Source organism: Muntiacus reevesi, chromosome 7, assembly GCF_963930625.1.
Source record: "Muntiacus reevesi chromosome 7, mMunRee1.1, whole genome shotgun sequence".
Lineage (NCBI taxonomy): Eukaryota > Metazoa > Chordata > Mammalia > Artiodactyla > Cervidae > Muntiacus > Muntiacus reevesi.
This window is the reverse complement of record NC_089255.1, coordinates 25904497-25929544: the sequence shown is the minus strand read 5'-3', so window position 1 is coordinate 25929544 and position 25048 is coordinate 25904497. Positions and strand designations below refer to the sequence as shown.

The following is a 25048-nucleotide window of genomic DNA, read 5'->3' as shown; positions in this document are numbered from 1 at the left end:
CCCGTCCCCACGATAGAGCCACAGCGACATCTAGAGCTCTGGAGGCTTACGGCGCCTGAGTGAAAGAGCTGGTTTTCAAGAAAGCGCGCCGCTCGGAACGGAACTGTACCAAGTGGATTTCTCTGGTAGCTCAGACGGTGAAGAATCCGCCTGTAACGCCTATAGCCCAGAGGAAATGGTCTGCATTCACTTTCAAATTCAAAAATTTGTCTTTTCCAAGTCCTGCAAACAAAATGTTCTCAGATTAAGAACCTGCGTATTATTGTTTCGTATATTCCTATTTGTTTATACCAAGATTATAATACCCCAGGGAAAAAACAGGCTAAGAAAGTGGGTGCCTCTGTTATAAGTTTAAAATTTTGAAGGAAATGTAGTACAGTGGTAAGGTAACTTGCCAGAATGTTTTCCAAACTTTACAGTGATTTTCTATATAGGAGGAATTTTATAATTTTAAAAACACTATCATAATAAATCGACTACATTTGGAATGGTATTAAGAAAGCCATCACTAATACACTAATAGTGTTGTGTGTGTACTATGCGCGGGCACGCTGGATCCCTGCGTAGTGTGTGTGTGTGTGCGCGCGCGCGCGCGTGCGCTGGATCCCTGGGTACTGGGTAGTTTGTGTGTGCGTGTGCTGGATCCCTGGGTAGTGTGCGTGTGTGTGTGTGTGTGTGTGTGTATACGCGCGCGCGTGCATGTGTGTGAAGAGGCCAGTAGGCTAGTCCATGGGGGTCACAAAGAGTTGGACAGGTCACAAAGAGTTGGACACAGCACACACACACACATCTATCAGTACACTAATAATATTTACATATTGATAAACTATATCCCAAAGGGTATTTAAGAAACAATTGACTGTATCTGAAGAGGAAAATGGGGGGACTGAGAGCTGTCTAGGAGACAAACATTCTTCTCATTGTGTACACTTTTGAATGTTTGTCATGTAAATGTATCACCTATTCAAAAACAAACATAATTTAAAAAAAAAAAAAGGATTTGCTTCCACCTAGACTATCTCTGCTGGGACTATCAAGATTGCCGGAAGAAATATCAATAACCTCAGATATGCAGATGACACCACCCTTATGGCAGAAAGTGAAGAGGAACTAAAAAGCCTCTTGATGAAAGTGAAAGAGGAAAGTGAAAAAGTTGGCTTAAAGCTAAACATTCAGAAAACTAAGATCATGGCATCTGGTCCCATCAGCTCATGGGAAATAGATGGGGAGACAGTGGAAACAGTGTCAGATTTTATTTTGGGGGGCTCCAAAATCACTGCAGATGGTGACTGCAGCCATGAAATTAAAAGACGCTTACTCCTTGGAAGGAAAGTTATGACCAACCTAGATAGCCAACCTAGATAGCATATTATAAAAAGCAGAGATATTACTTTGCCAACAAAGGTCCATCTGGTCAAGGCTATGGTTTTTCCAGTGGTCATGTATGGATGTGAGAACTGGGATGTGAAGAAAGCTGAGAGCCGAAAAATTGATGTTTTTGACTGTGGTGTTAGAGAAGACTCTTGAGAGTCCCTTGGACTGCAAGGAGATCCAACCAGTCCATCCTGAAGGAGGTAAGTCCTGGGTGTTCACTGGAAGGACTGATGCTGAAGCTGAAACTCCAATACTTTGGCCACCTCATGTAAAGAGTTGACTCATTGGAAAAGACCCTGATGCTGGGAAAGATTGAGGGCAGGAGGAGAAGGGGACGACAGAGGATGAGATGGCTGGATGGCATCACCAACTCGATGGGCATGAGTTTGAGTAAACTCTGGGAGTTTGTGATGGACAGGGAGGCCTGGCGTGCTGCGATTCATGGAGTCGCAAAGAGTCGGACACGACTGAGCAACTGAACTGAACTGAGACTATCTCTGCACGAGACACAAGATACTACAAGGCTAACTGCTTCCAGAAAGGAAAAGTTCAGGAATAAGAGTGAAAGGCAAGAGTTTTCACTCTATAAATTTTTTGTACCTTTGGAATTTGTACCATGTGAATGTATTAAACTCTTACATATTTTTAAAGTAGAATGCAATTTTTTAAAAGTAGCATGTAATAGTCCACCAGAGTTTTTCTTTAGTTTTAATTATAGCTTACTTATACTTCAAATTGATTCTGTGAACCTAACAAAGGAAGCAAAGGTTCAGGACAGAAATCATTAATGTACAAAAATGATTTCTTCAAATCACTTTTCAACAAATTTTAAAACTTCACAGGAAAGAAAAAACTGCAACCTATAAAATCTGTGTAATTAGTAATGAAATAGAAAGGGGTGTTTTTGAGCTTTTAAGTAAAGATGTTTTCATCCTCTTTCTTAGATACCATTTTAACTTTGGGGTACTATAAAAATTATTTTTTAGGAGATTTGATATTCTATACCCTTAAAGAAGAAAATGTTACTTGGTTGCTATTAAATTAGGTAAAGCAAGGGTATTTACTTGCCTTTCTACAGTGATTATAAAATACACTCAAATAATTTCACTATGACTTTTATTACCTAAAAAACAATGGAACTTGGCATTTAGGTAATTCCATGGCAATTCTTTCCAAGCAAGTAACAATAAATCACAAAATCTAAGAGTTAGAAAAGGCTGTAAGGATAATTTAATTCAACACCTTACATCACAGATGTAGAAACAAAGCCCCCGAAAGTTTAAACTTGTACAACTAATATATGGGGGAAAAAATAACTAGAACCTTGATGTTCTGGCTCCTCAACCAGTATGATTTCAAGTCTTGCCTCTAATAGAATGTAAAGTTACTGGAAGTATCCTTCAAATTTCTTTATTGGTTCTGTATTTTACTGTGAGAGTAGTCAGAAATGACCACTATTTAATAAAGAAAAACAAGGAATAAATCATTAAAAGTATTTTAATTACTATAATCTTGAGATCAACAACATATGGCAAGTTTCCTGCAGTAGAAGTGCATTCCTAAATAAGTAGATCCAGGGCAACCACTAGCAACAAAATAAAGAAGTAATTTTATCTTAAATGCCAAAAAGTCAGCTTTCAACATAACTTTATCAATGTGAATTACTCTTAAATAGAAATAGGAACTAAACATACATGCATCAAATTGTACCTTCCTTCATTCACTGATATGACACCTCCAAACAAGTTCATACATGGGCAAATACATTAAGTATATACAAATGAATGTATGTTTCCAAATAACAAGCTACAGGCTCACTCACTAGTTCTGAAACCAAAATTTTCACATAAACATACTGTCAAATGCAACAACAAAAAGAAATGTAAAGGAACATAATACACACCAGAACAGAACTGACATGTAGACATAAAACAGAGGAGCTTATACAGTATACTTAAACATAAGGCTCAGCCAGAAATAGCTCAAACATAAACAAATGGTGATCTACAAACACCCAAAAATATTGTAAGCTTTTTGCTACCAGTGAAAACAGTTTACCCTAAAATTGAGTTTAATAAAAGAAACTGAAAAGGAAATCTGAAGCCACCCGCAGCCCACTGCCACTTAATCTCTTATTAGTTGGAAATGTGAAGACAACTTGGAAGATTCAGTACAAACACAAGAGGTTGGTGACTCCTATGTGAAACAAAGATTATTTACTAAATGAAATCACTGAAAGTGAACAGAGAAAATTCTGTGAGGTCAACTAAATTCTTTTTACTTTAAAGGCCCTGCTAGAGACTGGCTGCTGCTCTAATTCATTATTTGGGGAGGCAAAACTAAAAAAGCTGTTGGCAGGTTCAGGTGCTGTAGGAGAACCCACAAAAAATGGTCTGAACTGAAAATCTCCATCTCCACCACCCCGATTTCGAACTGGTGTACTGTCCAAAGGAAACTTGGAGTTGTTCCCTAGAAGAAAAATAAGGGAAGAACTTAGGAATCTATTTCCTTACAGATCTTCTGGATGAAAAAAAACAAAGTTATTCAATAATATTTTAACAGAACTCAACACTTATGACATGCATAAAACATAAACCTTGGATAAAGAAAAGATGACCTCCTCCCCTTACCACAGTATATATATCTTACCTTCTTCCGTGTGCAGTTTCCAGTGATAGCCATTACCTCATCACCAAAAGTAATTTAACACAGTGAAATACTTTTGTAGAGCCAGAATTTACAGTATCATAATTTTATTATCTATTAATCTACATCCAAGGAATATCATACATGTTCATGTGTGTGTGTGTAACTTTTGTCCCAGGTTCTTTAAGAACGAATTTCTTTTTTACTATTTCTATAGGCGCTCTGGAAAATATATGACTACCATGAAAACCTGGCACATATTCACGTCCCAAGATCAATTAGCACACCCTTAAGAAAAATTATACAAAAGATCTGATAAAATAAGCATTTAACAACTTCCACTGGGGCTTCCCTTGAGGCTCAGTTGGTAAAGAATCTGCCTGCAATGTGGATCCCTGGATTGGGAAGATCCCCTGGAGAAGGGATAGGCTACCCACTTCAATATTCTGGCCTGGAGAATTCCATGAACTGTATAGTCCATGGAGTTGCCAAGAGTCAGACACAACTGAGCGACTTTCACTTTCACTGAACCCATCCTTGGCTTTAGTTATATAACTAAAGGAGAAGGCTGACTATATCTACTTCAAGCCAACAATGGTGGCAAGAAGTGAAAGGAAAAAGATAAGTGTGTGCAAAAAAAGGAACAGGTAAGAACTGGTAAAAATGGAAGAAATTGAAATAAATGTGGATAGTCACAAGGAAAAAATAAGAATACCTATAATGCCCATACACAATAATACTTTGATCGACTAAATCATATAATTAACTGAAAGCTAAGTTGAAACTTATTTTTGTTTCAATTCTCCTATCTGATATTCTTCATCTCATTACTTCATGCCTTTTCTAAGATATCCTCTTCTCAACAATAAAATTCAAAAGAAGTTTTATAAAAATCCAGCTCAAATAAAAGTTCATCTCAAGAATTTTCACTTTTTTGTGTGTCAAAAGAGTATATTAATAGCATAGTAAAAACTACTAGATTCTGTTATATCAAGAGTGGTATAAAGCAAAGAACTCAGGAAGAGATTCACTGCCATCTGACAAGTAGAAAAGCTAGACTGTATATTTCCAGGAGGCAGAAATCCTATCTGGATAATCCTTACATCCCCATTGCCCAAAATTTTTTCCAGCAGCCTGGCACATGAAACATGCTTGATAAATATTTGATAAATTTATGAATGAATAAACAGAAGAACAACCACGAATAACTTAAGAACTGTGCAATCAGTACTGTCATGTGAAAGAAACTAAAACATGGTCTTCTCACAGGATAGCAAATAGTTAAAAGAGTATGGGCTCTGAAGATAGCTCTGTGACCCTGACCAATTAGCTTAACCTTTCTGTTCCTCAGCTTTCTCATCTGTAATATAGGCATGATGATAAACACCTACCTCATAAAGTTTTATATATGACACAAATACATGTGAAATTATAATAGTTTCTAATATTTAGTAAGGAATTAATAAATGGCAGCTAATATTATTATTACTACTGCAACTAAATAGCTTTTCATTTGAAGTGGAAATTTGCCAACTTTAATTTTGGAATTATTTACTCTGTGTTCAAATAAATTGAAGATGTAATTAAAAATGTAAGCAAATAAAACAGATAAAAGTAAGGATGTGCTGATTGAGACACAGATGAAAAACCTAGAGCCTACCACTACTACTACCACTCTAGGCCTCTGGAGTCTCCACTAACTGTGTGGAACTATGCAGGGCACAGGGTGAAACATCACTAATTTAATTTAAAGAACTGATACTGGATATTACATGTCCTTTCTTACCTAATGGGAAGCCAAAAACACCAGACTGTGCAATCATAGATGGTTCAAGAGTACTATCTTGGTTAGCAATAGTGATATTTCGCAGCCTAAGGCTATCATAGAGGCCTTGGAGCTTTTGATACTGGCGATTTCGCTCCATAAGTTTCTCAGAAATGTCACTGAACTTTTTCTTATATTCTTCTAGCACTTTCTTCATGGAGGTGACCTCCCCCTTCATAGAGGTCAATTCTACATCCTTGCTCTGTATTTGCTGAGTATATATCTTCTCCATCTGTTTCAGATGGCCCTCTGCCTTGCTGAAATTGTATTCTTGATAGAGACGCTCCTGGTGTACCTGTCCCAAGAGAGAAAAGATTTAAGGTAATAAACACAAAGTTGTTTATTTTAACTTTATACAAGCACAGAAAGAAAAGAAAGACACACATACTGGAATGTTATTACTTTAAATTTTAGAACCAGATTAAGAAGAAACTAGGATGTACAGAAGAATAATTATTATAGAAAATAATACACTATGTCACTAAATGCATAGGAAAAAAATGGAGGAATACTCTCAAAGCATGACCATTACAAAAACAAAAAATGTGAATATTTGTTTAACCTCAACAAGTGACATGTAGACCAAAAGTTTCCAAGAAATCTAACACTGTATTTCTTTCAAGTAATCCATAGTGTGGAGAACTTATTATGAAACAGTCCCCAATTATCCCTGCCTTCTGACACTTATATCCTCCCCTTGATCTAGACAGGACCTGTGACTAGAATACAGGAAAAATGATAGGTTATCGCTTCACCAGTGCATTACATAAGAATATAGAGTTTCTCTTACTAGCATACTCTCTCTCTTGCTGGATTTGTGGAAGCAAGAGGCCAAGCTGGAAAGGCCAACAGGCAAGTGACTAAGAGCAGTCTCTGGGCAGTAGCCAGCAAAACACTAAGGTCACAATGACTTTAAGGACAGACTTGACAACAATACCACATTTTCATGTTCAATCAATACTACTCCCCAAACTGGGATCTACTTTAAGATACAGTGTCTATTCATTTCAGTCAATAAGTATTTACTGAGACTTAAGACCAGTAACTATGATGGTCGCTAAGGACCCAAAGATACACAGGAATCAAAACATGACCTAAAGAAGTCTCCTAACTAGAAAAGGTGAGCAAATATATAAGTAATTACAATATAGTATAAATAATACAACAAAGGTAAGCATAAGAAGATATAGGAGCATACAAGAGAACATTTTACCTAGAAAAATATAATTAAAATATTTATGTGACAGATGACAAACAGACGTTTTAGAAGCATTATTATAATTGCATATGTAAGATATAACACTACTATACACAAGGACCTGATTAAAGTTCTCCACAGATAAGTCTTTCTAAAAAGAAGCCAAAGGCAGAAATCAAAAAAGGAAATAAGGATATGAATTTAAAGATAAGAACGCTCGTTATAGCATTTTTTAAATAACTTACAATTTATGATGCAATTCAAACATTAAAATTATGATTTCATCAAACACAAAAATTGTAAAATTCTGTATGTCAAAAAAATCAATGAAGACTAACAAAAGTGAAAAAAATTTCTTGCAACATCTGAGTTAAGTATATGTATAGAGATAATTCTTATAAATCAGTGGGGGAAAACTACAGCAACTGAAATAAAACAGAAAATTAATACAAGAAAAATATACTTAAAATACAGGAAAATGTATTCATCTAAAGGTCATCCAACAAATGCATATTTACAGAGCAATGAGATTCTACTGTAACCATACCTAATTGGTTAGCAGAAAGTATGGTGAACGAGTACCCTCCTACATTTTTTAAGGGAACACAAACTGACATGATCTAACTGGAGGGCAACTTTTAATACTACAATTTTTAAAACTTTGAAATGTTTCACTTTCAGGTGTTTAAAGTTAGCAAAAAATTAAGGATATGAATTTAATGATAACAGTACTCATCCTAGCATTTTAATAACTTGGAAATAAATTATAATACATTATAACCATTAAAATTATGGTTATAGAATGGCTAATTTTTAAATATTTAATAAAACATTCATAACAGGCATAATCTATTGTCAATTTACCTGGCCACAAAAATGGTATCTGTGGTATTACCCTATTTTTGTATAGACAAAATATATATAAATATATATTTATACACAGGAAAATCTAATAATATACAAACATAAGTATCAAGACTGGTTATCTCTGAGTGATGGAATTATGGATTATTTTAATTTTCTTCCTGTTGGATTTTTCAACACTAAACACATTACTTTTGCAAAAAAGAAAATTAAAAAGAATATTTTTCCATACATTTTTAAAAAACAAATACACAGTGAAGGAAAAACTTTAGAAGTCTTCACATACACCTCAAAGCATACTCTCCAGGGCAACTAGCCTAAGCACTAACCTGGTATGTCCAGAAGGCCAGCGCTCGGGAGCTGATGTCCAACACAATCTCTGGTCGAAGTCCCGCCAATACCATGGCTTTATATTCCTCTGATGGACTGAGTTCTGTGCGGACAATATCTAGCTTTCCAGAAAGAGTACTATTGCAGGCAGGGCAGATAGCTGGTGAACGACTAAACTCACCACTACCATGCTGATCACAGAATATATGAGAGCAGGCAGTGACCCATGCATAACCAGAGAGTTTGACACGACACTTGCGATAATTACAAAGCAGCATGTCCTCACACAAAGACATAATAGATAATAAAGTCTCCAGATATTGAAAAGAATCCTAAAAAGGGATAAATGAAAAAGTCAATTTGCAGTAAAATTAAATAAATAAATAAAAATAAATGAAACACGTTTTTATTTTACTAAGACAAAATAATATACCTTTTATTATGCTTTTGTATTACAATCAATATATAATATTGATTTCAGTCACACAAAAATATTGTGCTCCTTATTTGTGCAAACCACTGCTAAGGCCATGAAAAAACTTTTTGAGGAAAAACTTAAAGATACAGGTAGTTCCACATCTCACTTATAAGTTAAAAATAATATGTTCATAAAAATTTTTAAAAAAGGTTTAGGGACATTTACAAAGTAGAGATAAAAATTAAACTAGTGCTTTTTGCCATTTCTCAATGCCTAAACAAAAATCCAAATGTATTACCCATTCATAGTTTGCTAGAATATTTTAGTATCACTTCTCACACTTGGCAGATATAAAAAGTCCAGGCACTAATTTTAGCCATTCTTTAATGCAAAGTATTTTAACTTACATTTTCAGGTTTTCATATATGCTGATTCTTTAACTGTGTTGCCTTGACTAAAAAAGACTATTAACGTATACTATTAAATAGAAACTAACCTAATTCATTCAAGTAGTTGACATTATGAAGCCTGAAAATCTATATAAAAGCAAACTTTATCACCAATTAAATAACTCACTTATTAATGTAAATACTATTCAATGCTATGCTTCTATTCCATTATTTTTTAATATAGTGTCTACTGTCACTGGAGTTTAACTAATCCAAACTAGGCAGTAATATCCTGAACATATCAAAATTAACCATTATTGTATAAAATAGGTCTTCTCTTATGCCTCAGACAGTAAAGAATCTGCCTGCAATGCAGGAGACTGGCGTTTGATCCCTATGTCGGGAAGATCCCCTTGGAGAAGAGAATGGCTACCCACTCCAGTATTCTTGCCTGGGGAATTCCACGGACACAGGAGCCTGGTGGGCTACTGTCCAAAGGGTTGCAGAGTCAGACACGACTAAGCGGCTAACACTCTGTATAAAATAACAGTGACACACCAGTTACACACCAAGGGAAGATGGTCAAATTTAGGAACGGATAAATTCTGTCAAGACAGTTGCCTGGGTCACAGGGGTGGGACAAGGACGCTCCGACATTTTTTACCCGAAATGTCCCTGCTGAAGGAGTCTCCACAGGTACCCGGCGGCCGCAGTTACAAGGCCTTTGTCCCTACAGCAGGGTACAGCGCAGACGGGAAGCTGAAGAGCTGGGGACAGTTTGGAACCTGAGTCCCTTAACCAGGCAGAACCAGTGTTAGTTGCTTAGTCTTGTTCGACTCTTCGCAACCGCCAAGCTCCTCTATCCATAGGATTTCCCAGGCAAGAATACTGGAGTGGGTGGCCATTCCCTTCTCCAGGGGATCTGCCCCAGGCAGAGCGAGAGGTGCAGCTAGTTCAAAATTTTCCACAAAGTCGGGGAAAGAGTCAATTTCATAAACCGTCCAACTTAGCGAGAACCAAGTTTTGAAGATTAGACTCACAGAAACGTCAAACTCGCAGCGCTCTCAAAAGAAAATACTAACAAGATTAATACAAATTTTTTTAAAAATCTAACCTGAGACGCCCAAGAAAAGGGCGGGAAAATACGTTGCTGCTTTAACTCCACGACGACGACGACAAGCGAGGGTTCGCCGCTGGCGTCGCCACTACGTCAGAGGGCGCATGCGCGGAATCGCCCCAGAGCCTGCCGGGTGGTGGGCGCCGAGTCCACGCAGCTCAGGATCCTGGGACCCGAGGGCCCTGGCACCTAGACTGTGGGCGGTGCACCCCCAGGCGGGCGTATCTTTGAGCGAATCTGACTGAGCCTGGTCTAGGTGTCCCATTTGGGAGCCTCGCAAGTACTATCATTGTGTGCCGTTTTCAGCCCTCGACTGGCACAAGCTGTTGTTCAGTCGCTAGTCATGGACTGTAGCCCACCAAGCCCCTCTCTCCTAGCCGTCCTCAGCCTAACATTTGAGATCAGAGCAGAGTGGGGACAGTTGAGAAGCTCACAGTAGACGTGAGTACACGCAGGTGTCTGTCCTGGGCAATTTTAGGGAGTACCGGCTGGGCAACAAGGCTTTGTATTTCAGGAAAGTCCCCCAAATTGTGTGATATCTATAATTTGACACCTAACACCTCTGTTGTATTTTCTGCCGTTTTTTAATCCATCTTGAGATAGACATCTTTGCAGTTTTTCACATCCTTTATGTAAAGAACTTGATTTAGAATCTGCATATGAATGTTCATTACAGCTCTTAAGCGATAGGGCTAGGTGTTACAGCTTTTCTGAGATCATCTGCCAGTGTACATTCCTGGCCTGCTTGCATTAATAATTGTTTAAATGTTTGCACCTATTTTATCCTAATACTTTTACCTATTACATTTTCTCTTCTGTACTTACTGTATGACTTTCTGCTCAATCTATGAGTCTATTAGAATTCATATTAGAAATTAAGCTGAGAGCTCCAGGGGCCTCAGAATATAAGCCTAATGCTGACTTTTGTAGCCACCTTTACTGAAGATGTAACATTAGTATGAATTAGTAACAGAAAACAATCCAATAAATCAGCAACACAATGGGGACACTAAGCCCTGCAAACCTCCTTGTGGGTTGTGAATCTATATACTAAACCTTTCTCCTTCAGACAAAAACCTACCCTGATTAAACAACTTTCTCTAGTTTTTTGTCTATCTGTAACTGGTTCACAGTAATCAAGGTCATCTTGGCCTTTGTATACTTTTCCTAAAATGTCTCCTGAGAGTTCAAAATAGAAATTCAATCTAGTGGTACAAAATGGGTTTGAAGAAAATCAGGGGTTCATGTGTAAACCATGTAATCCCTAACATGTTTTGGTTATTGAGCCTTTTGTGCATTTTCTGGTTTTAACTATGCCAAATGTAGAAATATTAAAGTACAATAAAAAGGTATATTCTCATGTCAAGTTATAAAACACAAAGCATTCACATTTGACCAGTATCTAACTTTGTGATTCTAGCCAAGTTACCTTTGTGCTACAATATGATTCCTTCCTACTTCTTCAATTTTATTGATTCCCCAAAGCTTGGTGTAACCCATACCATTTTTAAAGTTAGTTTCCAATTCCCAACCCATTTGGCTAAAAGCCTATATGAATTGTGTGTGCATATATATATATATATATATACACACAGATATACCTACATACACACACACACATTTGGCGGCAGGGTGGGGGACAGACATGTTTTGCCAGATAGGAAAAAGTGGGGGGAGCTACAAAGTCTTAATATAATATCCCACTAGTCTGGAATGCCAGGAATTGACAACCTGTTTCTTGGTGGCATGTGTCCTGTTCTCTCATGGCATAGAAAAACCCTTCCGTGGCTCATTTCTAAGGTGCTCCTGAGGATGAAACCACTGAAATCAATCAAGGCTGGGATACAGAGACCTAACCACTAAAAAGAGCATTTTAAGATATTTGTTTTTCGAACTTATGGTTCCTGAGAGGAAGGGATAGTTACAGATTTTAGGAAGGTCATGTACACAGTGCTACATTTTAAATGGATAACCAACAAAGACCTATTGTATAGCACATGGAACTCTGTTCAATGTTATATGCCAGTCTGTATGGGAGGGAGTTCGGGGGAGAATGGATACATGTATATGTATGGCTGAGACCCTTCGCTGTCCACCTGAAACTACCACAACATTGTTCATCGGCTCTACCCCAGTACAAATGTTTTTGGTGTTAAATGAATAAATAAATAAAATGCTAAAAAATAGGTTTTTATTATTAAATATTAAGCATATAAAAAATGTGTGGAGATTGACCATCACTCAATCTAATAAACCCAAACTTTTCTCAAGTTTGATGTTTTTTAATGAGGTAACAAGTTACAGATACTCAATCCATTTTCCTCTTACCTCTCCAGAGGTAAACAAGCCAGATTTGGGGGTTTATCAATCTCATACAGGTTTTTAATATGTATATACATCAGACTTTGTTTTCATGTTCTCAAACTACTAAATCTCGCACAATACACATCAGTTGGCCATTTTTAAGTCTTTTTTTTTTTTTGAGATGTAAAGTTAATACACATACCTTATATTAATTCATTTTAACAGCCAAATTCCACAAACCACACTTTATTTATTCATTCTTCTAATGGACATTGGTTCCAGGTTTTTACAACTAAAAATATTTTGCTGCAATAAACTTTCTGTGCCCATTTCCTTGAGTATACATGTCAAGAACTCCTTAAGAATACCCAACGATTGGGTATAATCATCTTAAAAAAAAATGATGTTGCCAAACCTTCTCCAAAGTAATAAATTAATTTCACTGCTACCAGCAACTCCAGCCTTGGCAACATGTTTAAGTGTCAGAGTTCATTTGTTCTGTTTTGATTTTTGCCCATCTGATGGCAGTGATATGGAATCTCAGTGTTGTTTTAATGTAAAGTTATTTTATCAGTCTATGAATTGCCCATTCATATCCTTTGATCATTTTCTTGATTTAAATGGAGCCTTTGCCAGTTACATAGCATGCAAACTTAAGTTTGAATTTTAGTGTATACAAATGTATCAGTCTTTCTTTTGCCTTATGGCTAATCCAATATCACAATGCCATAGTCTTTGCTTTTATATAGGCTTGAAGTTTTGCTTTCCATTTACAGATCTTTAATCCATTCTTTTTAACATAAAAAGCCTGGATAAACTCTTGACAGCACAATTTGTGCATTCATTATCATATACCATTTAACTGGTATTTTACCATGAAGTTTAATTTTGATCTTGTTTAGATATTATAAATACTTACTGGCTATGTTATGTACCACATTTCTCTAACAGCTTCAGAAATAATAATTTTCCTAGTTATGTTTCAATCTGAGATAGTCAGCATCATCTACTCTAAATCTAATTTGATATTTATATTTGCTTTAACAGAAGAATCTTAATCTAGAGAACAGGTTTCATATTATAACAGAAGTTATTATTAAGATTCATTGCTATCCAGGTAGTTTATCAAGTAAAAATTTAAGTCCCAAGTATCCATGTAATCTTGTTGAAATATCATTAAAATGGTTGTCATTCCCAGAGATTCAAAAAAAACCAAAATTCTACAGATATTTTAATTAACTTCAAGTATTTCTTGAGTATTTATTCTGGGTCAGGCATTACAGATAAGCAAGTTATCCTGCTTTCATGGAGTTTACAATCTAGCAAAGAATCAAAGAATGATAGAAGAAAATATTTTACTCTTTCTTTTACTGCCTCTTAAATTTTTGCAAGTTGATTCTTATAAACAATTTCTGGTTAGAAATGTCAGTGTCCATCTTTAATTTGAAGAATCATCCACGTTCATGCTGCAGAGAAAAAGATATTTTTAATACTTCCCTGAAAGGTGAACAACTACTCAATAGAAAACTGAGTAAACCATTTAAAATTTAAACATGAATGACTTCAGAGTATGTTTCAATAACTCCTAGAATCAACTGACTAGAGCACTTTCTTTCATAGTCCTAGGTCAGTGCTATTCAAATCTGTTGCAATCAGGGGGTTCTCTACATATTAGATCCTCATGTTTTAGAATTAATGGAGTTTTTTAATCCCAAGTATAATTCTTAATCTAGAATCACCACCTGCTTTGCATTTGTTTGACTCCGCAAAAATCAGAAGGCACTAACGGACAGCCAACCCATCCCCATGGTGCCCTGAGTGAAGACAAGTCAGTTTGGATATATGATGGACTAAAATCCCACTACTTAAAGCTCCAAGCAGTGAGAGGAACAGCCATCAAAGATTATCTCCAATCACTTCAATAAATGTTTTAAGAAACATCACTATCACTTCTAAATTTCTAAAGAGTCAGTCGAGAACTAGAAGAACCATTAAGTATCAACTGGTCCAGCTACTAGACAGACAAAGAGGAATTAGATGATAAATAAATTAGTGTCAAAAAGAAGATTAATTAAGAAAATGTTATTGAAACAATGATATTGGGATATACATTATAGGCCTTATTTATTACCGTACTTTGCCTAAATCTAGAACTAAAATAGACTCTGTGTGCTAAGGGTAAAGATAATGAGGCATAGCCCAACTGCCAGAAGGATGCACATAAGCAATAAAAACAAGGAATTTCTCATAACTATTATGCATATGTCAGAAATTGCTAGGTAGTACAAAGTCTAAGATAAATACACACATGGACTCCAGTGATAAAATAGCTAACATCTATTGAGCACTTACCATATGTTAATAATGTTCTAAGCCCCACACATTTATTATCTCATTTAATCTTCTAAGTCAAGTATTATTACTTTGAATCAGGTACAAATTATTATCACCTTCTAAGATATAAAGACCCTAAGACATTGAAACATTAAGAAACTTGCCAGGGTTACATAGCTGCTTAAGTGATAGAGTGGGTTTGAACCAAGTCTGACTTCAGAAGCCATGTATAGCTACTATGCTATGCCACCTTTCAACATCTTCAGTTGACTTTTTAAAAAATAAAATTTGTAGCACCTTAAAAGCTAGCCATGAAGTCACTAAGCTGAGTTTTCACAGATTCATATGTATGTCAAAGCTTCTCAATTTCAACATAAGCCTTACCATAAAACAAAAATGTTATTACTATCTACTGTATATCCAAGATTACAGCTCCCAAGAGTTCTGGGCTGGAAGAGAAGTGAGACTCCAGTCTAGTTTCCTGAAATTTCATTTCTGCAAAAGACACAACCAAAAGCTAAAAAATTATTTCAAGTGCTGATGTTACTTTGAACATTGCTTTTAAATATCTGTATTTCCTATATTTCACACTCATATGTTGCCCCATTCTCTGCTGAAACTTGCAAGTACAAGAATACAAGCCTGTCCTATCTAGGCTGCTTTAAATAACTTTAAATTAGAGACAAATATAACAAAATCAGAAAATACTGGTTAACAAGATCATCCATAGAACCCGATTCTAAAGACAATAATCCCTAGTATTGGAATATATCCTTTCAAATGATTTCTCAAGTAAACATAAGCACACAAAAATGTTTAAGCAGAAAAGAGATTATACATATTGCTCTGTAACTTGTTTTTAAATTAATATATCATGAAAACTCTTCCATCTCAAGAAAGATAAACTGATAATTTTTAGTGATTACATAGTATTGCATTTTACTATCTTGATTTTAAAATTGATTTAACCAGCTCTGGGGTTCTCTTAATCTTATGTATAAACTAACAAAATAGTGACTCATTTAATAACGTCAAGTTAAGTGGTTAACAGAATTATACCAGTTATTAGTGTTCTTTCGGTAGTGTTTGAATCTTTAGATTAAGGATTCTTGACCCAAGTTCTATCTCAAAGAGATACAACAAAAGATCAAAGCTCAACCAAGTATTGTAGTAGCAAACTCATAGTTCAAAGATTTAAAAATTATCTAACATCATGGGCTAGATCCCAGGAAGAATTTCAAGAAATAGAAATCAATTCCAAGTGTTTGCGCTAGCTGTAGTCTGCTTAGAGCATGTGTTCAGTCAGGGCAATCAAGACTTCCCTGGCAGTCCAATGGTTAAGACTCCACTCTACCAATGCAGGCAGCATGGGTTCAACCCCTGGCCTGGGAACTAAATCCCACATCCCACACGTGCAGTCAGATAAAAAATAAATAAATAAAACAATCAGGGCAATCAGCTGAAACATAGGCTTAACATGTATTTCATCATGGCAAACTGCAAATGACTGACTGCTGAAGAACAAACCACCCCCAGGTCCTCATCCCCAAATCAGGGAAACTCTCTCAAGGTTAACACTAAGCCCCTTCAACTACCAAACTTCAACCACTAAGAAAACCGAATCTCCAAACTTGCAAGGTGGTTAGAAATTCAAATGAGGTAAAAATGAAGGTTTTCTTTATACTTACTTCTGGGATCATATGAACAGCTTCTCTCTAGGAATCAAGTTGAACTACAGGATCTATCAAGCATCTGGCATCTCTGGAAAATAAAAAATTAAATAATAAACAAATATACAAAGGTTATGACTACAAGTCTTGAATGCACACCAGCCTACTCCACACCAAGTCACACCCATAAAGCCTCAAGGAAAATTAACTCAAAGAAAACTACTCATTCTTTATTTGAATCTCCGTTCAGCAATATAAATGGACCCATCTATTTTGGAGAACGTCGTCAAATGCCCAAACTCATTATCAGACTAAGGCAAGACTTCTGTACAAGCTCCGCTATTTGTGGGTAAAACTATACAGTAAGTCTAACCAATCTCTGAAAGGTTACATTAATAAAAGTCAACAGTCTAAAAGGAGAATAGGTATGCAAACAGAAGAACCCTGTGATGGCTGCAATCAAAGTATGGCAGCCATGGGAACAAATTCAGGGAGATGGGGCATAAATGGTATGAGTTACTGCCAGTCTCTCGAAGTTCACAGGTTATGTGATTACAGAAAACACTTGTAATCACAGAGTGACCACAATCATTAAGTTCACAAAATCCTTTAAATAAATAAATAAATAAATAAATGGAAGGAGCTAAGAACTGGTAGGGCTTCCCTGATAGCTTAGTTCATAAAGAATCCACCTGCAATGTAGGAGGTCCCAGTTCAATTCCTGGGTTGGGAATATCTGCTGGAGAAGGGATAGGCTACTCATTCTTGCACTTCCCTTGTGGCTCAACTGGTGAAGGAAGAATCCACCTGCAATGTGGGAGACCTGGGTTTGATCCCTGGGTTGGGAAGATCCCCTGGAGAAGGGAAAGGCTACCCATTCCAATATTCTGGCCTAGAACAGTCCATGGACTGTATAGTCCATGGGGTCACAAAGAGTTAGACACAACTGACCAACTTTCACTTTCAAGAACTGGTAAGTGTAAGATAAATGAGAAGGCAATCTAAAATAGTTTTTTTTTTGCAAAGTTTGTTTCAATTTCATTTGAGCCAGTGTCAGTTATATTTAACCTCTACTTCTCTTAAAGTATTTATCACAATAAACTAAAGCAAACCTTCCCTTGACATAGCAAAATTGAATTAGCATCATTTGGAGCACAAGTTGGCCAAGAGATGGCAGTATAAAAAAGAAGCCTCAATTTGTTCTTACAGAGTTTGAGTGTAATCTGAATTTTCTATTTCTTTCTATTATATTTAATGATCATATAAAATTATTAACTACAATATTACAATTATGTTTTTTTCATGTTCCTTTTCATGCAGAAATGGGGAAATTTAAAACTCCATAATATCAAATACAACCTAGCTAGAAAGACAACACACAAGAAAATTAATGTCCATGGTAAGTACCAAACAAGTCAGAGAGAGAGCCAAGTTATATTTAGAAGAATCATTGGTCAAGGAAGGCTTCATGAAGAAAAAATAGTAGGTCTTGAATGAGTTTCAAAATTGCACTTAGAAGAGTATTTGGTTATGTGTCTGAAAGTTGCTAAGAGAGTAATCTAGAAAGTTCTCATCACAAGAAGAAACAATTTTTAACTAGATGTGGTAATGGATCTTAACTAGATGTATTATAGTAATTGTGTCCTATTATCAATATATACAAATACTGAATCATTATGTTGTACACCTGAAACTAACATAATGTAACACATGAATTATATCTCTAAAAGAATAACTGCACTGTCCAATAGCTAACACCTATTACAGCCGAAATTTAAACTAAACTAAAAATTAAATTCCTCAGTTACATTTTAATTGCTCAGTAACCTCATATGGCTGATAGCTATCGAACTGGACAGTACAAATATAGAACATTCAAGTTCTGTTGAAGAGCATAAACAGTGGGTATGACTAAAAGTAAGCTGACAAAAAAGGAAGTAGCAGTTATCATTCTTAAAGTCCTACCTATAATCTGTCAAGAACTACTGAAATCATTTCAAACTTTACAACAGAAGTTTTTTCCCATATTTATCAGGAAATTTTGTGGCTCAGAGAAGTTACATAAATTTCCCTAGTCCACTTAGCTATTAAGACCTGGGATATGAGCCCAATTCTGTCAAAATTCCATATTTTCACTTCACTATGCCCCTTACTACCTGAACTAAGAAGCAGAACTGCAAACGACAATTTGCTTTAAAACGTATTAAGAATGGCATACTGGGGGGAAAAAAAAAGAATGGCATACTGGCTTAGGTCAGAAAGAAACAGACCCACTCATTTTGTTTCCTGTGTCTTCATAGAACGAAAGGTACATTTTATATGTGAACAGATGATTCATAAGGCTTGATATAAACTACAAATTTTTTAATAACTCAGAGATATAATCAAAGTGTTATTTTACTTGTTCTTGTCCTATACTTGAATACTGCTTTAATTATTCCAAATGTTTTGGATATCAGCAACATGTGAGATTAACTAAGGGAACATATAGGAAGCAAGACACTGCAAAATTTCACCATTTCTTATTGTAAGAGTTTTAACATTGTCCATCTCAAAAGCCCACGTCCAAGTACTCCTTATGGGAAAAATAATTAACAGATTGAATGGTATACCTTGCCTATTTGTCTCATCTCACAAAAACAAAACCCATTGCAATGGGCCTGGTCTTTGTTTCCGTGGCACATAGCACAAAGCCTGCCTAACAGCACATGATGCCTTTCCCAATGCGTGATGCTCCGTGCAGGATTTTAGTTATGCTTCATCAAGTGTCATTCCACCACAAGACCACTGTACATTTACTGAGTTACTTAGGGAGCTAAAGTAAACATTTTGTAAATATCTCATAGACAATCAATGACCCACTCATTTTGCTTCCTGTGGAAATAAGTTCTTCAAAGGACAAAAGGTACATTTTACATGTGAACAGATGATTCATGAGGCTTGATAGAAAACACAAATTGATACTGAATGAGCTGATGCTTCCATTTTAAGATTATACTATCATCAGTTTTGCTCAGTTCCATTCCAATTTACTCAATGCCTACTGTGTATCCCACACTACGGGATACAATGGTAATTCAAGGAACCGCCTGTCTTTTTTAGATAGAAAAGACACTTACACATGTAAAACAGAATACTTTAAGGCATCATATCTTAGTCAAAGTTCAAGTACTTGCCTCTATGGTCCCATTAGCGTTTAACCATTCCTACTGAGAATGTCCAAATCAAAATCTCCTTAATTTTTAGGGGTCTGCAGATGTTATAGAGGTTTTCACACTGCTGCTTCTGGGCTGGCACATGTAGTGCTGAAGAACCAGGCTTTCCTTCCTCAGTGGACTCCATCTTCAACCTGAAGCAAGAGGAAAACAATACAAAACTTTGTATATGAAGTAAATGCTAAATAAACTAATTGCTTGGCAGAGTCATCTTTTAGTGACAGCTCTCTAAGACTGTACTATCAGAACAGACTCTCAAGTTTTATTTCCCACTTACTGTCAGTTATTTTAGCTAAAAATTCCAATTGTTTTGACCTCTCAGTGCAGGAGAAATCTCTAATTTTCTTGAAGAGACCTCTAGTCTTTCCCATTCTATTGTTTCCCTTTATTTCTTTGCATTCATCACTGAGGAAGGCTTTCTTATCTCTCCTTGCTATTCTTTGGAACTCTGCATTCAGATGTTTGTATCTTTCCTTTTCTCCTTTGCCTTTGAGCTATTTCAAAACCTAAAAGGGGATGCTGTTAAAAGTGCTGCACTCTATATGCCAGCAAATTTGGAAAACTCAGCAGTGGCCACAGGACTGGAAAAGGTCAGTTTTCATTCCAATCCCTAAGAAAGGCAATACCAAAGAATGCTCAAACTATTGTACAATTGCACGCATCTCACACACTAGCAAAGTAATGCTCAAAGTTCTCGAAGCCAGGCTTCAACAGTATGTGAACTGTGAGCTTCCAGATGTTCAAGCTGGATTTAGAAAAGGCAGAGGAACCAGAGATCAAATTGCCAACATCCGCTGGATCATCAAAAAAGAAACAGAGTTCCAGAAAAACATCTACTTTTGCTTTATTGACTATGCCAAAGCCTTTGACTGTGTGGATCACAACAAACTGTGGAAAATTCTTAAAGAGATTGGAATACCAGACCACCTGATCTGCCTCCTGACAAATCTGTATGCAGGTCAAGAAGCAACAGCTACAAGTGGACATGGAACAACAGACTGGTTCCAAATCAGGAAAGAAGTACATCAAGGCTGTGTATGGTCACCCTGCTTATTTAACTTATACGCAGAGTACATCATGTGAAATGCCGAGCTGGATGAAGCACAAGTTGGAATCAAGATTGCCAGGAGAAATATCTATAGCCTCAGATACGCAGATGACACCTTATGGCAGAAAGTGAAGAAGAACTAAAGAGCATCTTGATGAAAGTGAAAGAGGAGAGTGAAAAAGTTGGCTTAAAACTCAACATTCAGAAAACTAAGATCATAGCATCCAGTCCCATCACTTCATGGCAAATAGATGGGGAAACAATGGAAAGTTAGAGACTTTATTTTGGGGGGCTCCAAAATCACTGCAGATGGTGACTGCAGCCATAAAATTAAAAGATGCTTGCTCCTTGGAAGGAAAGCTATGACCAACCTAGACAGTATATTAAAAAGCAGAGACATTACTTTGCTGACAGAGGTCCATCTAGTCAAAGCTTTGGTTTTTCCAGTGTCACGTATGGATGTGGGAGTTGGACTATAAAGAAAGCTGAGTGCTGAAGAATTGATGCTTTTGAACTGTGGTGTTGGAGGAGACTCTTGAGAGTCCCTTGGACTTCATGGAGATCCACCAGTCCATCCTAAAGGAAATCAGTACTGAATATTCATTGGAAGGGCTGATGCTGAAGCTGAAGCTCCAGTACTTTGGCCACCTGATGTGAAGAACTGACTCATTAGAAAAGACCCTGATGCTGGGCAAGATTGAAGGCAGGAGAAGGGGATTGCAGAGGATGATATGGTTGGATGGCATCTCCAGTTCGATGGACAAGAGTTTGAGCAAGCTCTGGGAGTTGGTGATGGACAGGGAAACCTGGCATGCTGCAATCCAGGGGGTCACAAAGAGTCGGACACAACTGAGTGACTGAACTCCAGGAGGAATCCACTCAGAGCATATATGAAATAAAAGTAGGAAGATCAGAAACACTGACTAATCATGCAGTTCATCCCAAGAGAACACTATTTCACCCAGTCCTAGTCCCATTGCTGGTGGAGCAAAACAAAAATGAAATAAAAAAATATAGTACCTGAGGGCTTTGAGTCAAAACAGCAGTAAGGAATAACTTCATATTTTATCTATTTCATAATACTCTGCCTTAGAATTTATAAAGCACTGTCCCTATAGTAACTCATTTTGCAAGTACTATGTTATCTTTTCCATTTTATAGGTATACAAGCAAGGTTTAAATAAGTGACAGTCAACTTAGCTTAATGGTTAAGATAATGAAGTTGGACAGAGCTAGATTTGACTCCTAGATCCATTTGTTGTGACCTGGGGCAAGTTACGCAACTTCTCTAAGCCTCAGATTTCCTTTCCTTAAAATGAGGACAAACACCACCTACCTCTTAGAACTGCTGTGAGGATTAAATTATGTAAAATAGATATAAAATAAGATAAAGCATATCTCCATTGAAAACTAATTTTTCTCCCACTCAACATAACCTCTAACTGAAAAATTAGTTGTTTCACAAGACATGATCTGGGACTTTTAAGACTTTTTAAAATAAATAGCTTTGGAGAAATTCACAAAGTCTTCCTCTTTTCTTTTGCATGTTTACAGTCCCCAATACATTTCCATTTTTCCTAACAATGCTAAAATATGAGCTTACTTGCTCAACACCCTCTACCTATAAGGACAACTCATATATTAATGTATATCAAGGTGACTGGGCAAAACTTTTTAGGAGAAAAATAATACCCAAAATATATTTATTGCTTATATCTAGAAGGTACGTAACATTTATTATACATCCACTAGTGCTTGGACTTCGTATACTTTGATCTTCAAAAGCTAAGCCTCAAAATGGTTCACTGACTCACCTAAGATCATTGGAGGAGTAGACTGTGGTGTTGGAATTTCATTTAGGCTTGCACTAAGATAAGGCCCTCATCTTTTTCAGTACATCCTAAGCTTTTGAGAGCACCATCACCACAGTGCTGACATTAAAATTAGGAGCTTCTCCTGAAGCTGGTTAAAATCATCTGACTTCGGAGTTTGCAGTGTCCTCCCAATAAGAAAGATGAACTGCTCCGAGCAAAGATCAGAGCAAAAACAACATCCAATCCAGCTCCCATAAACCCAGTAAAAACCTGAGCCCTGCAGCCACAGGAGAATTAAAGCTGACTGATCTAAATTCCTCTTCCAAGATCTACCCTCTCACTAAAAGAAGTCAAAACAGCACTGAGAAAATAACAGTACCTTTTCCCCCAAGCAAAATGAATCCAGGCATTTTGCAGAAACACTATGTACAGGAAACAGAGTCTATTGTTCCTAGGTCACCCTGTCTCAGAAAAGGAAGGCAGACCCGGTCCTGCAGAGGCCCACGTGGAAACAAGCCAGGCAGATCATTTCACTGCCTTCCTCCAATTTCCACACAGCCGAAATTAATCGCTTAGTAGCTCACATACACTCCAAGGCTAGCTGGAAATTAAGGCTGCCACAAGGATATAGTGCCTCAAACTGAAGAGAAATTCAAAACAATTAGGAATCAAAATTAAATGCATACTCACCAGCCCACCACCAAAATGAAAAGAGAGGAAGTGGAGAGACAGGAAGTGACTTTGAGAAGTGACCTCTGAGCCTGATTGGCTAATGATTATTCCCTCCCTCCTTTACCTTAAAAGTGCTGGAAAGATGCAACCTGCCCTCCTACCCCCACCCGCTTCAGGTACCTGTCTCCTTAAGGACCAAAGATGCTACTTGCACTGTTCTTAGATTAAACTTTTTAAACCAAGCTTCCTTTTGAGTTAATATACTTAGCACGGACTAATTCAAGGTATTTACACACATTCTAGTTTAGATGGACCTACTCCAATTTTCATTCTTTTGGGTTAATTAGTCTAGATCTACTCAAGTTAGAACTTAACCATCAGGGAAATATTCAAGTTAACAAGCTTAGTAAGAAAGATACCGGAAAAAGACAGTCACCTGCAATCCAAGGAGAAAGGCCTTAGAGAAACCAATGCTGCCAACACCTTTATCTTGGGCTTCTAGCCTTCAAAATTTTGAGAAAATAAATTTTTCTTGTTTGGGCAATCCAGTCTGTAGTTTTTAGTAATGGCAGCCCTAGCAAACCAATACACTGCGACTTTGAATAAATTACTCACATTTTTCTAGAGTTCAATTTTCTCAACTGTAAAATATAGACAATAATACCTACCTAACAACAGGGTTGTTGTGAGAATTAAATATATGTAAAGCTCATAGCATTGTTAATGTTGTTTGGTCGCTAACTAGCGTCTGACTCTTTTGCGACCCCCCCATGGACTGCAGCCTGCCAGGATCCTCTTGGCTTTCTGTCATTAGAGTGGTATCATCTGCATATCTGAGGTTGTTTTTATTTTTCCCAGCAGTCTTGATTTCAGGTTGTGAGTCATCCAACCCGTCATTTCCCATGATGTACTCTGCATATAAGTTAAGTAAGCAAGGTGACAATACACAGCCCTAAAGTACTACTTTCCCATGGGTTCAACCGCTGGGTGCGGAAGATTCCTTGGAGAAGGGAATTGTAACCCAGTCCAGTATTCTTGCCTGGAAAAATCCCATGGACAGAGGAGCCTGGAGAGCTATAGTCCATGGGCTAGCAAAGAATTAGACAGAACTGAGCGACTAACAGTTCACACAACTTCCGTAAGTACTGTATACTTCTTATAGCACCATTGCTGCTTTTGCTTGTGTGATTACTTGATTAATGTCTGTCCCCAAGAACCAAGAACCATGTCTATTTTGGCTGAACTACCATATTGCCAAAACTCGCCAAGGTGTCCAATAAATATGTGGATAAAAATCTATATGAAAGTCACCAATACTTGGTTGTTGTTAAAAACGCAGAATCTGAGTTTTAATGCAGTGTCTGAAATGGAGCTTGTGGGATATCCCGCGCCCCCACCCATCCCCCACGGTGGCACCCACCCGTTCTAAAAATCTGAGTTCATTACCATTCTCTCCTTAAAGCAGCATTTCATTTAAAAAGGACGGGCGGGAGAGTAGTCTGAATTGGGTTATGAGGCCCCCACGCGGGGTACCTCACCTCAGCCATTGAACTCACTTCGCTGGCCGTGAGTCTGTTCCAAGCTCCGGCTAAGGAGGCATCCGCCAGGCCCCTCCGCAAGGGCGGGGTCCATGGCATCTCCTGCCCAGTCTACCCTCGCGCGGAGCCCCGTTCTCTGGGAACTCACCTCCCCGAAGCTCAGGGAGGGCCCTGTTAGGGCCGCTCTATGGCCCTAGTCTCAGACCTTCCCAAGGGACATTGGCTAGAGTGACTAAGCGCACTCAGTTCGTAGCCCCACTGATGAGCTTCCCGCCGCCCCATGGCGAAAAAC

The 25048-nt window shown here is 37.2% G+C and overlaps 1 protein-coding gene and 1 non-coding gene across 9 annotated transcripts; both read right to left on the bottom strand.

The window, feature by feature from the left end:
- Positions 1 to 2249: 2249 nt before the first annotated feature.
- CCNB1IP1 (cyclin B1 interacting protein 1) lies at positions 2250 to 23295 on the bottom strand. Of its 8 annotated transcripts, XM_065940509.1 has the most exons (8): positions 23237 to 23270; positions 19646 to 19818; positions 16488 to 16560; positions 15184 to 15294; positions 10159 to 13931; positions 8237 to 8569; positions 5807 to 6140; positions 2250 to 3843 (listed from the first exon to the last, which is right to left on the bottom strand). In XM_065940509.1, the coding sequence occupies exons 6-8, from the start codon at positions 8531 to 8533 to the stop codon at positions 3641 to 3643; spliced, it is 834 nt and encodes a 277-aa protein (XP_065796581.1). In that variant the 5' UTR covers positions 8534 to 8569; positions 10159 to 13931; positions 15184 to 15294; positions 16488 to 16560; positions 19646 to 19818; positions 23237 to 23270; the 3' UTR covers positions 2250 to 3640. The 8 variants fall into 8 exon arrangements, with proteins under 8 accessions (XP_065796581.1, XP_065796583.1, XP_065796579.1 ...); XM_065940511.1 differs by lacking the exon at positions 15184 to 15294 and having other exon boundaries at positions 19642 to 19818; XM_065940507.1 differs by lacking the exon at positions 10159 to 13931 and having other exon boundaries at positions 2251 to 3843; positions 15184 to 15316; positions 19642 to 19818.
- On the bottom strand, positions 14217 to 14364 carry LOC136172796 (small nucleolar RNA SNORA79). The gene has a single exon (XR_010664132.1). It is a non-coding gene; the product is annotated as a small nucleolar RNA SNORA79 (small nucleolar RNA).
- Positions 23296 to 25048: the final 1753 nt, after the last annotated feature.

Excerpts from the sequence above, each read along its gene's own strand:
- CCNB1IP1 (XM_065940505.1), bottom strand. Across the intron at positions 6,141-8,236 it reads TGGCCTTCTGGACATACCAG|GTACACCAGGAGCGTCTCTA; the intron begins GTTAGTGCTTAG and ends CTCTTGGGACAG. Across the intron at positions 3,844-5,806 it reads TGTTTTTGGCTTCCCATTAG|GGAACAACTCCAAGTTTCCT; the intron begins GTAAGAAAGGAC and ends TTTTTCTTCTAG.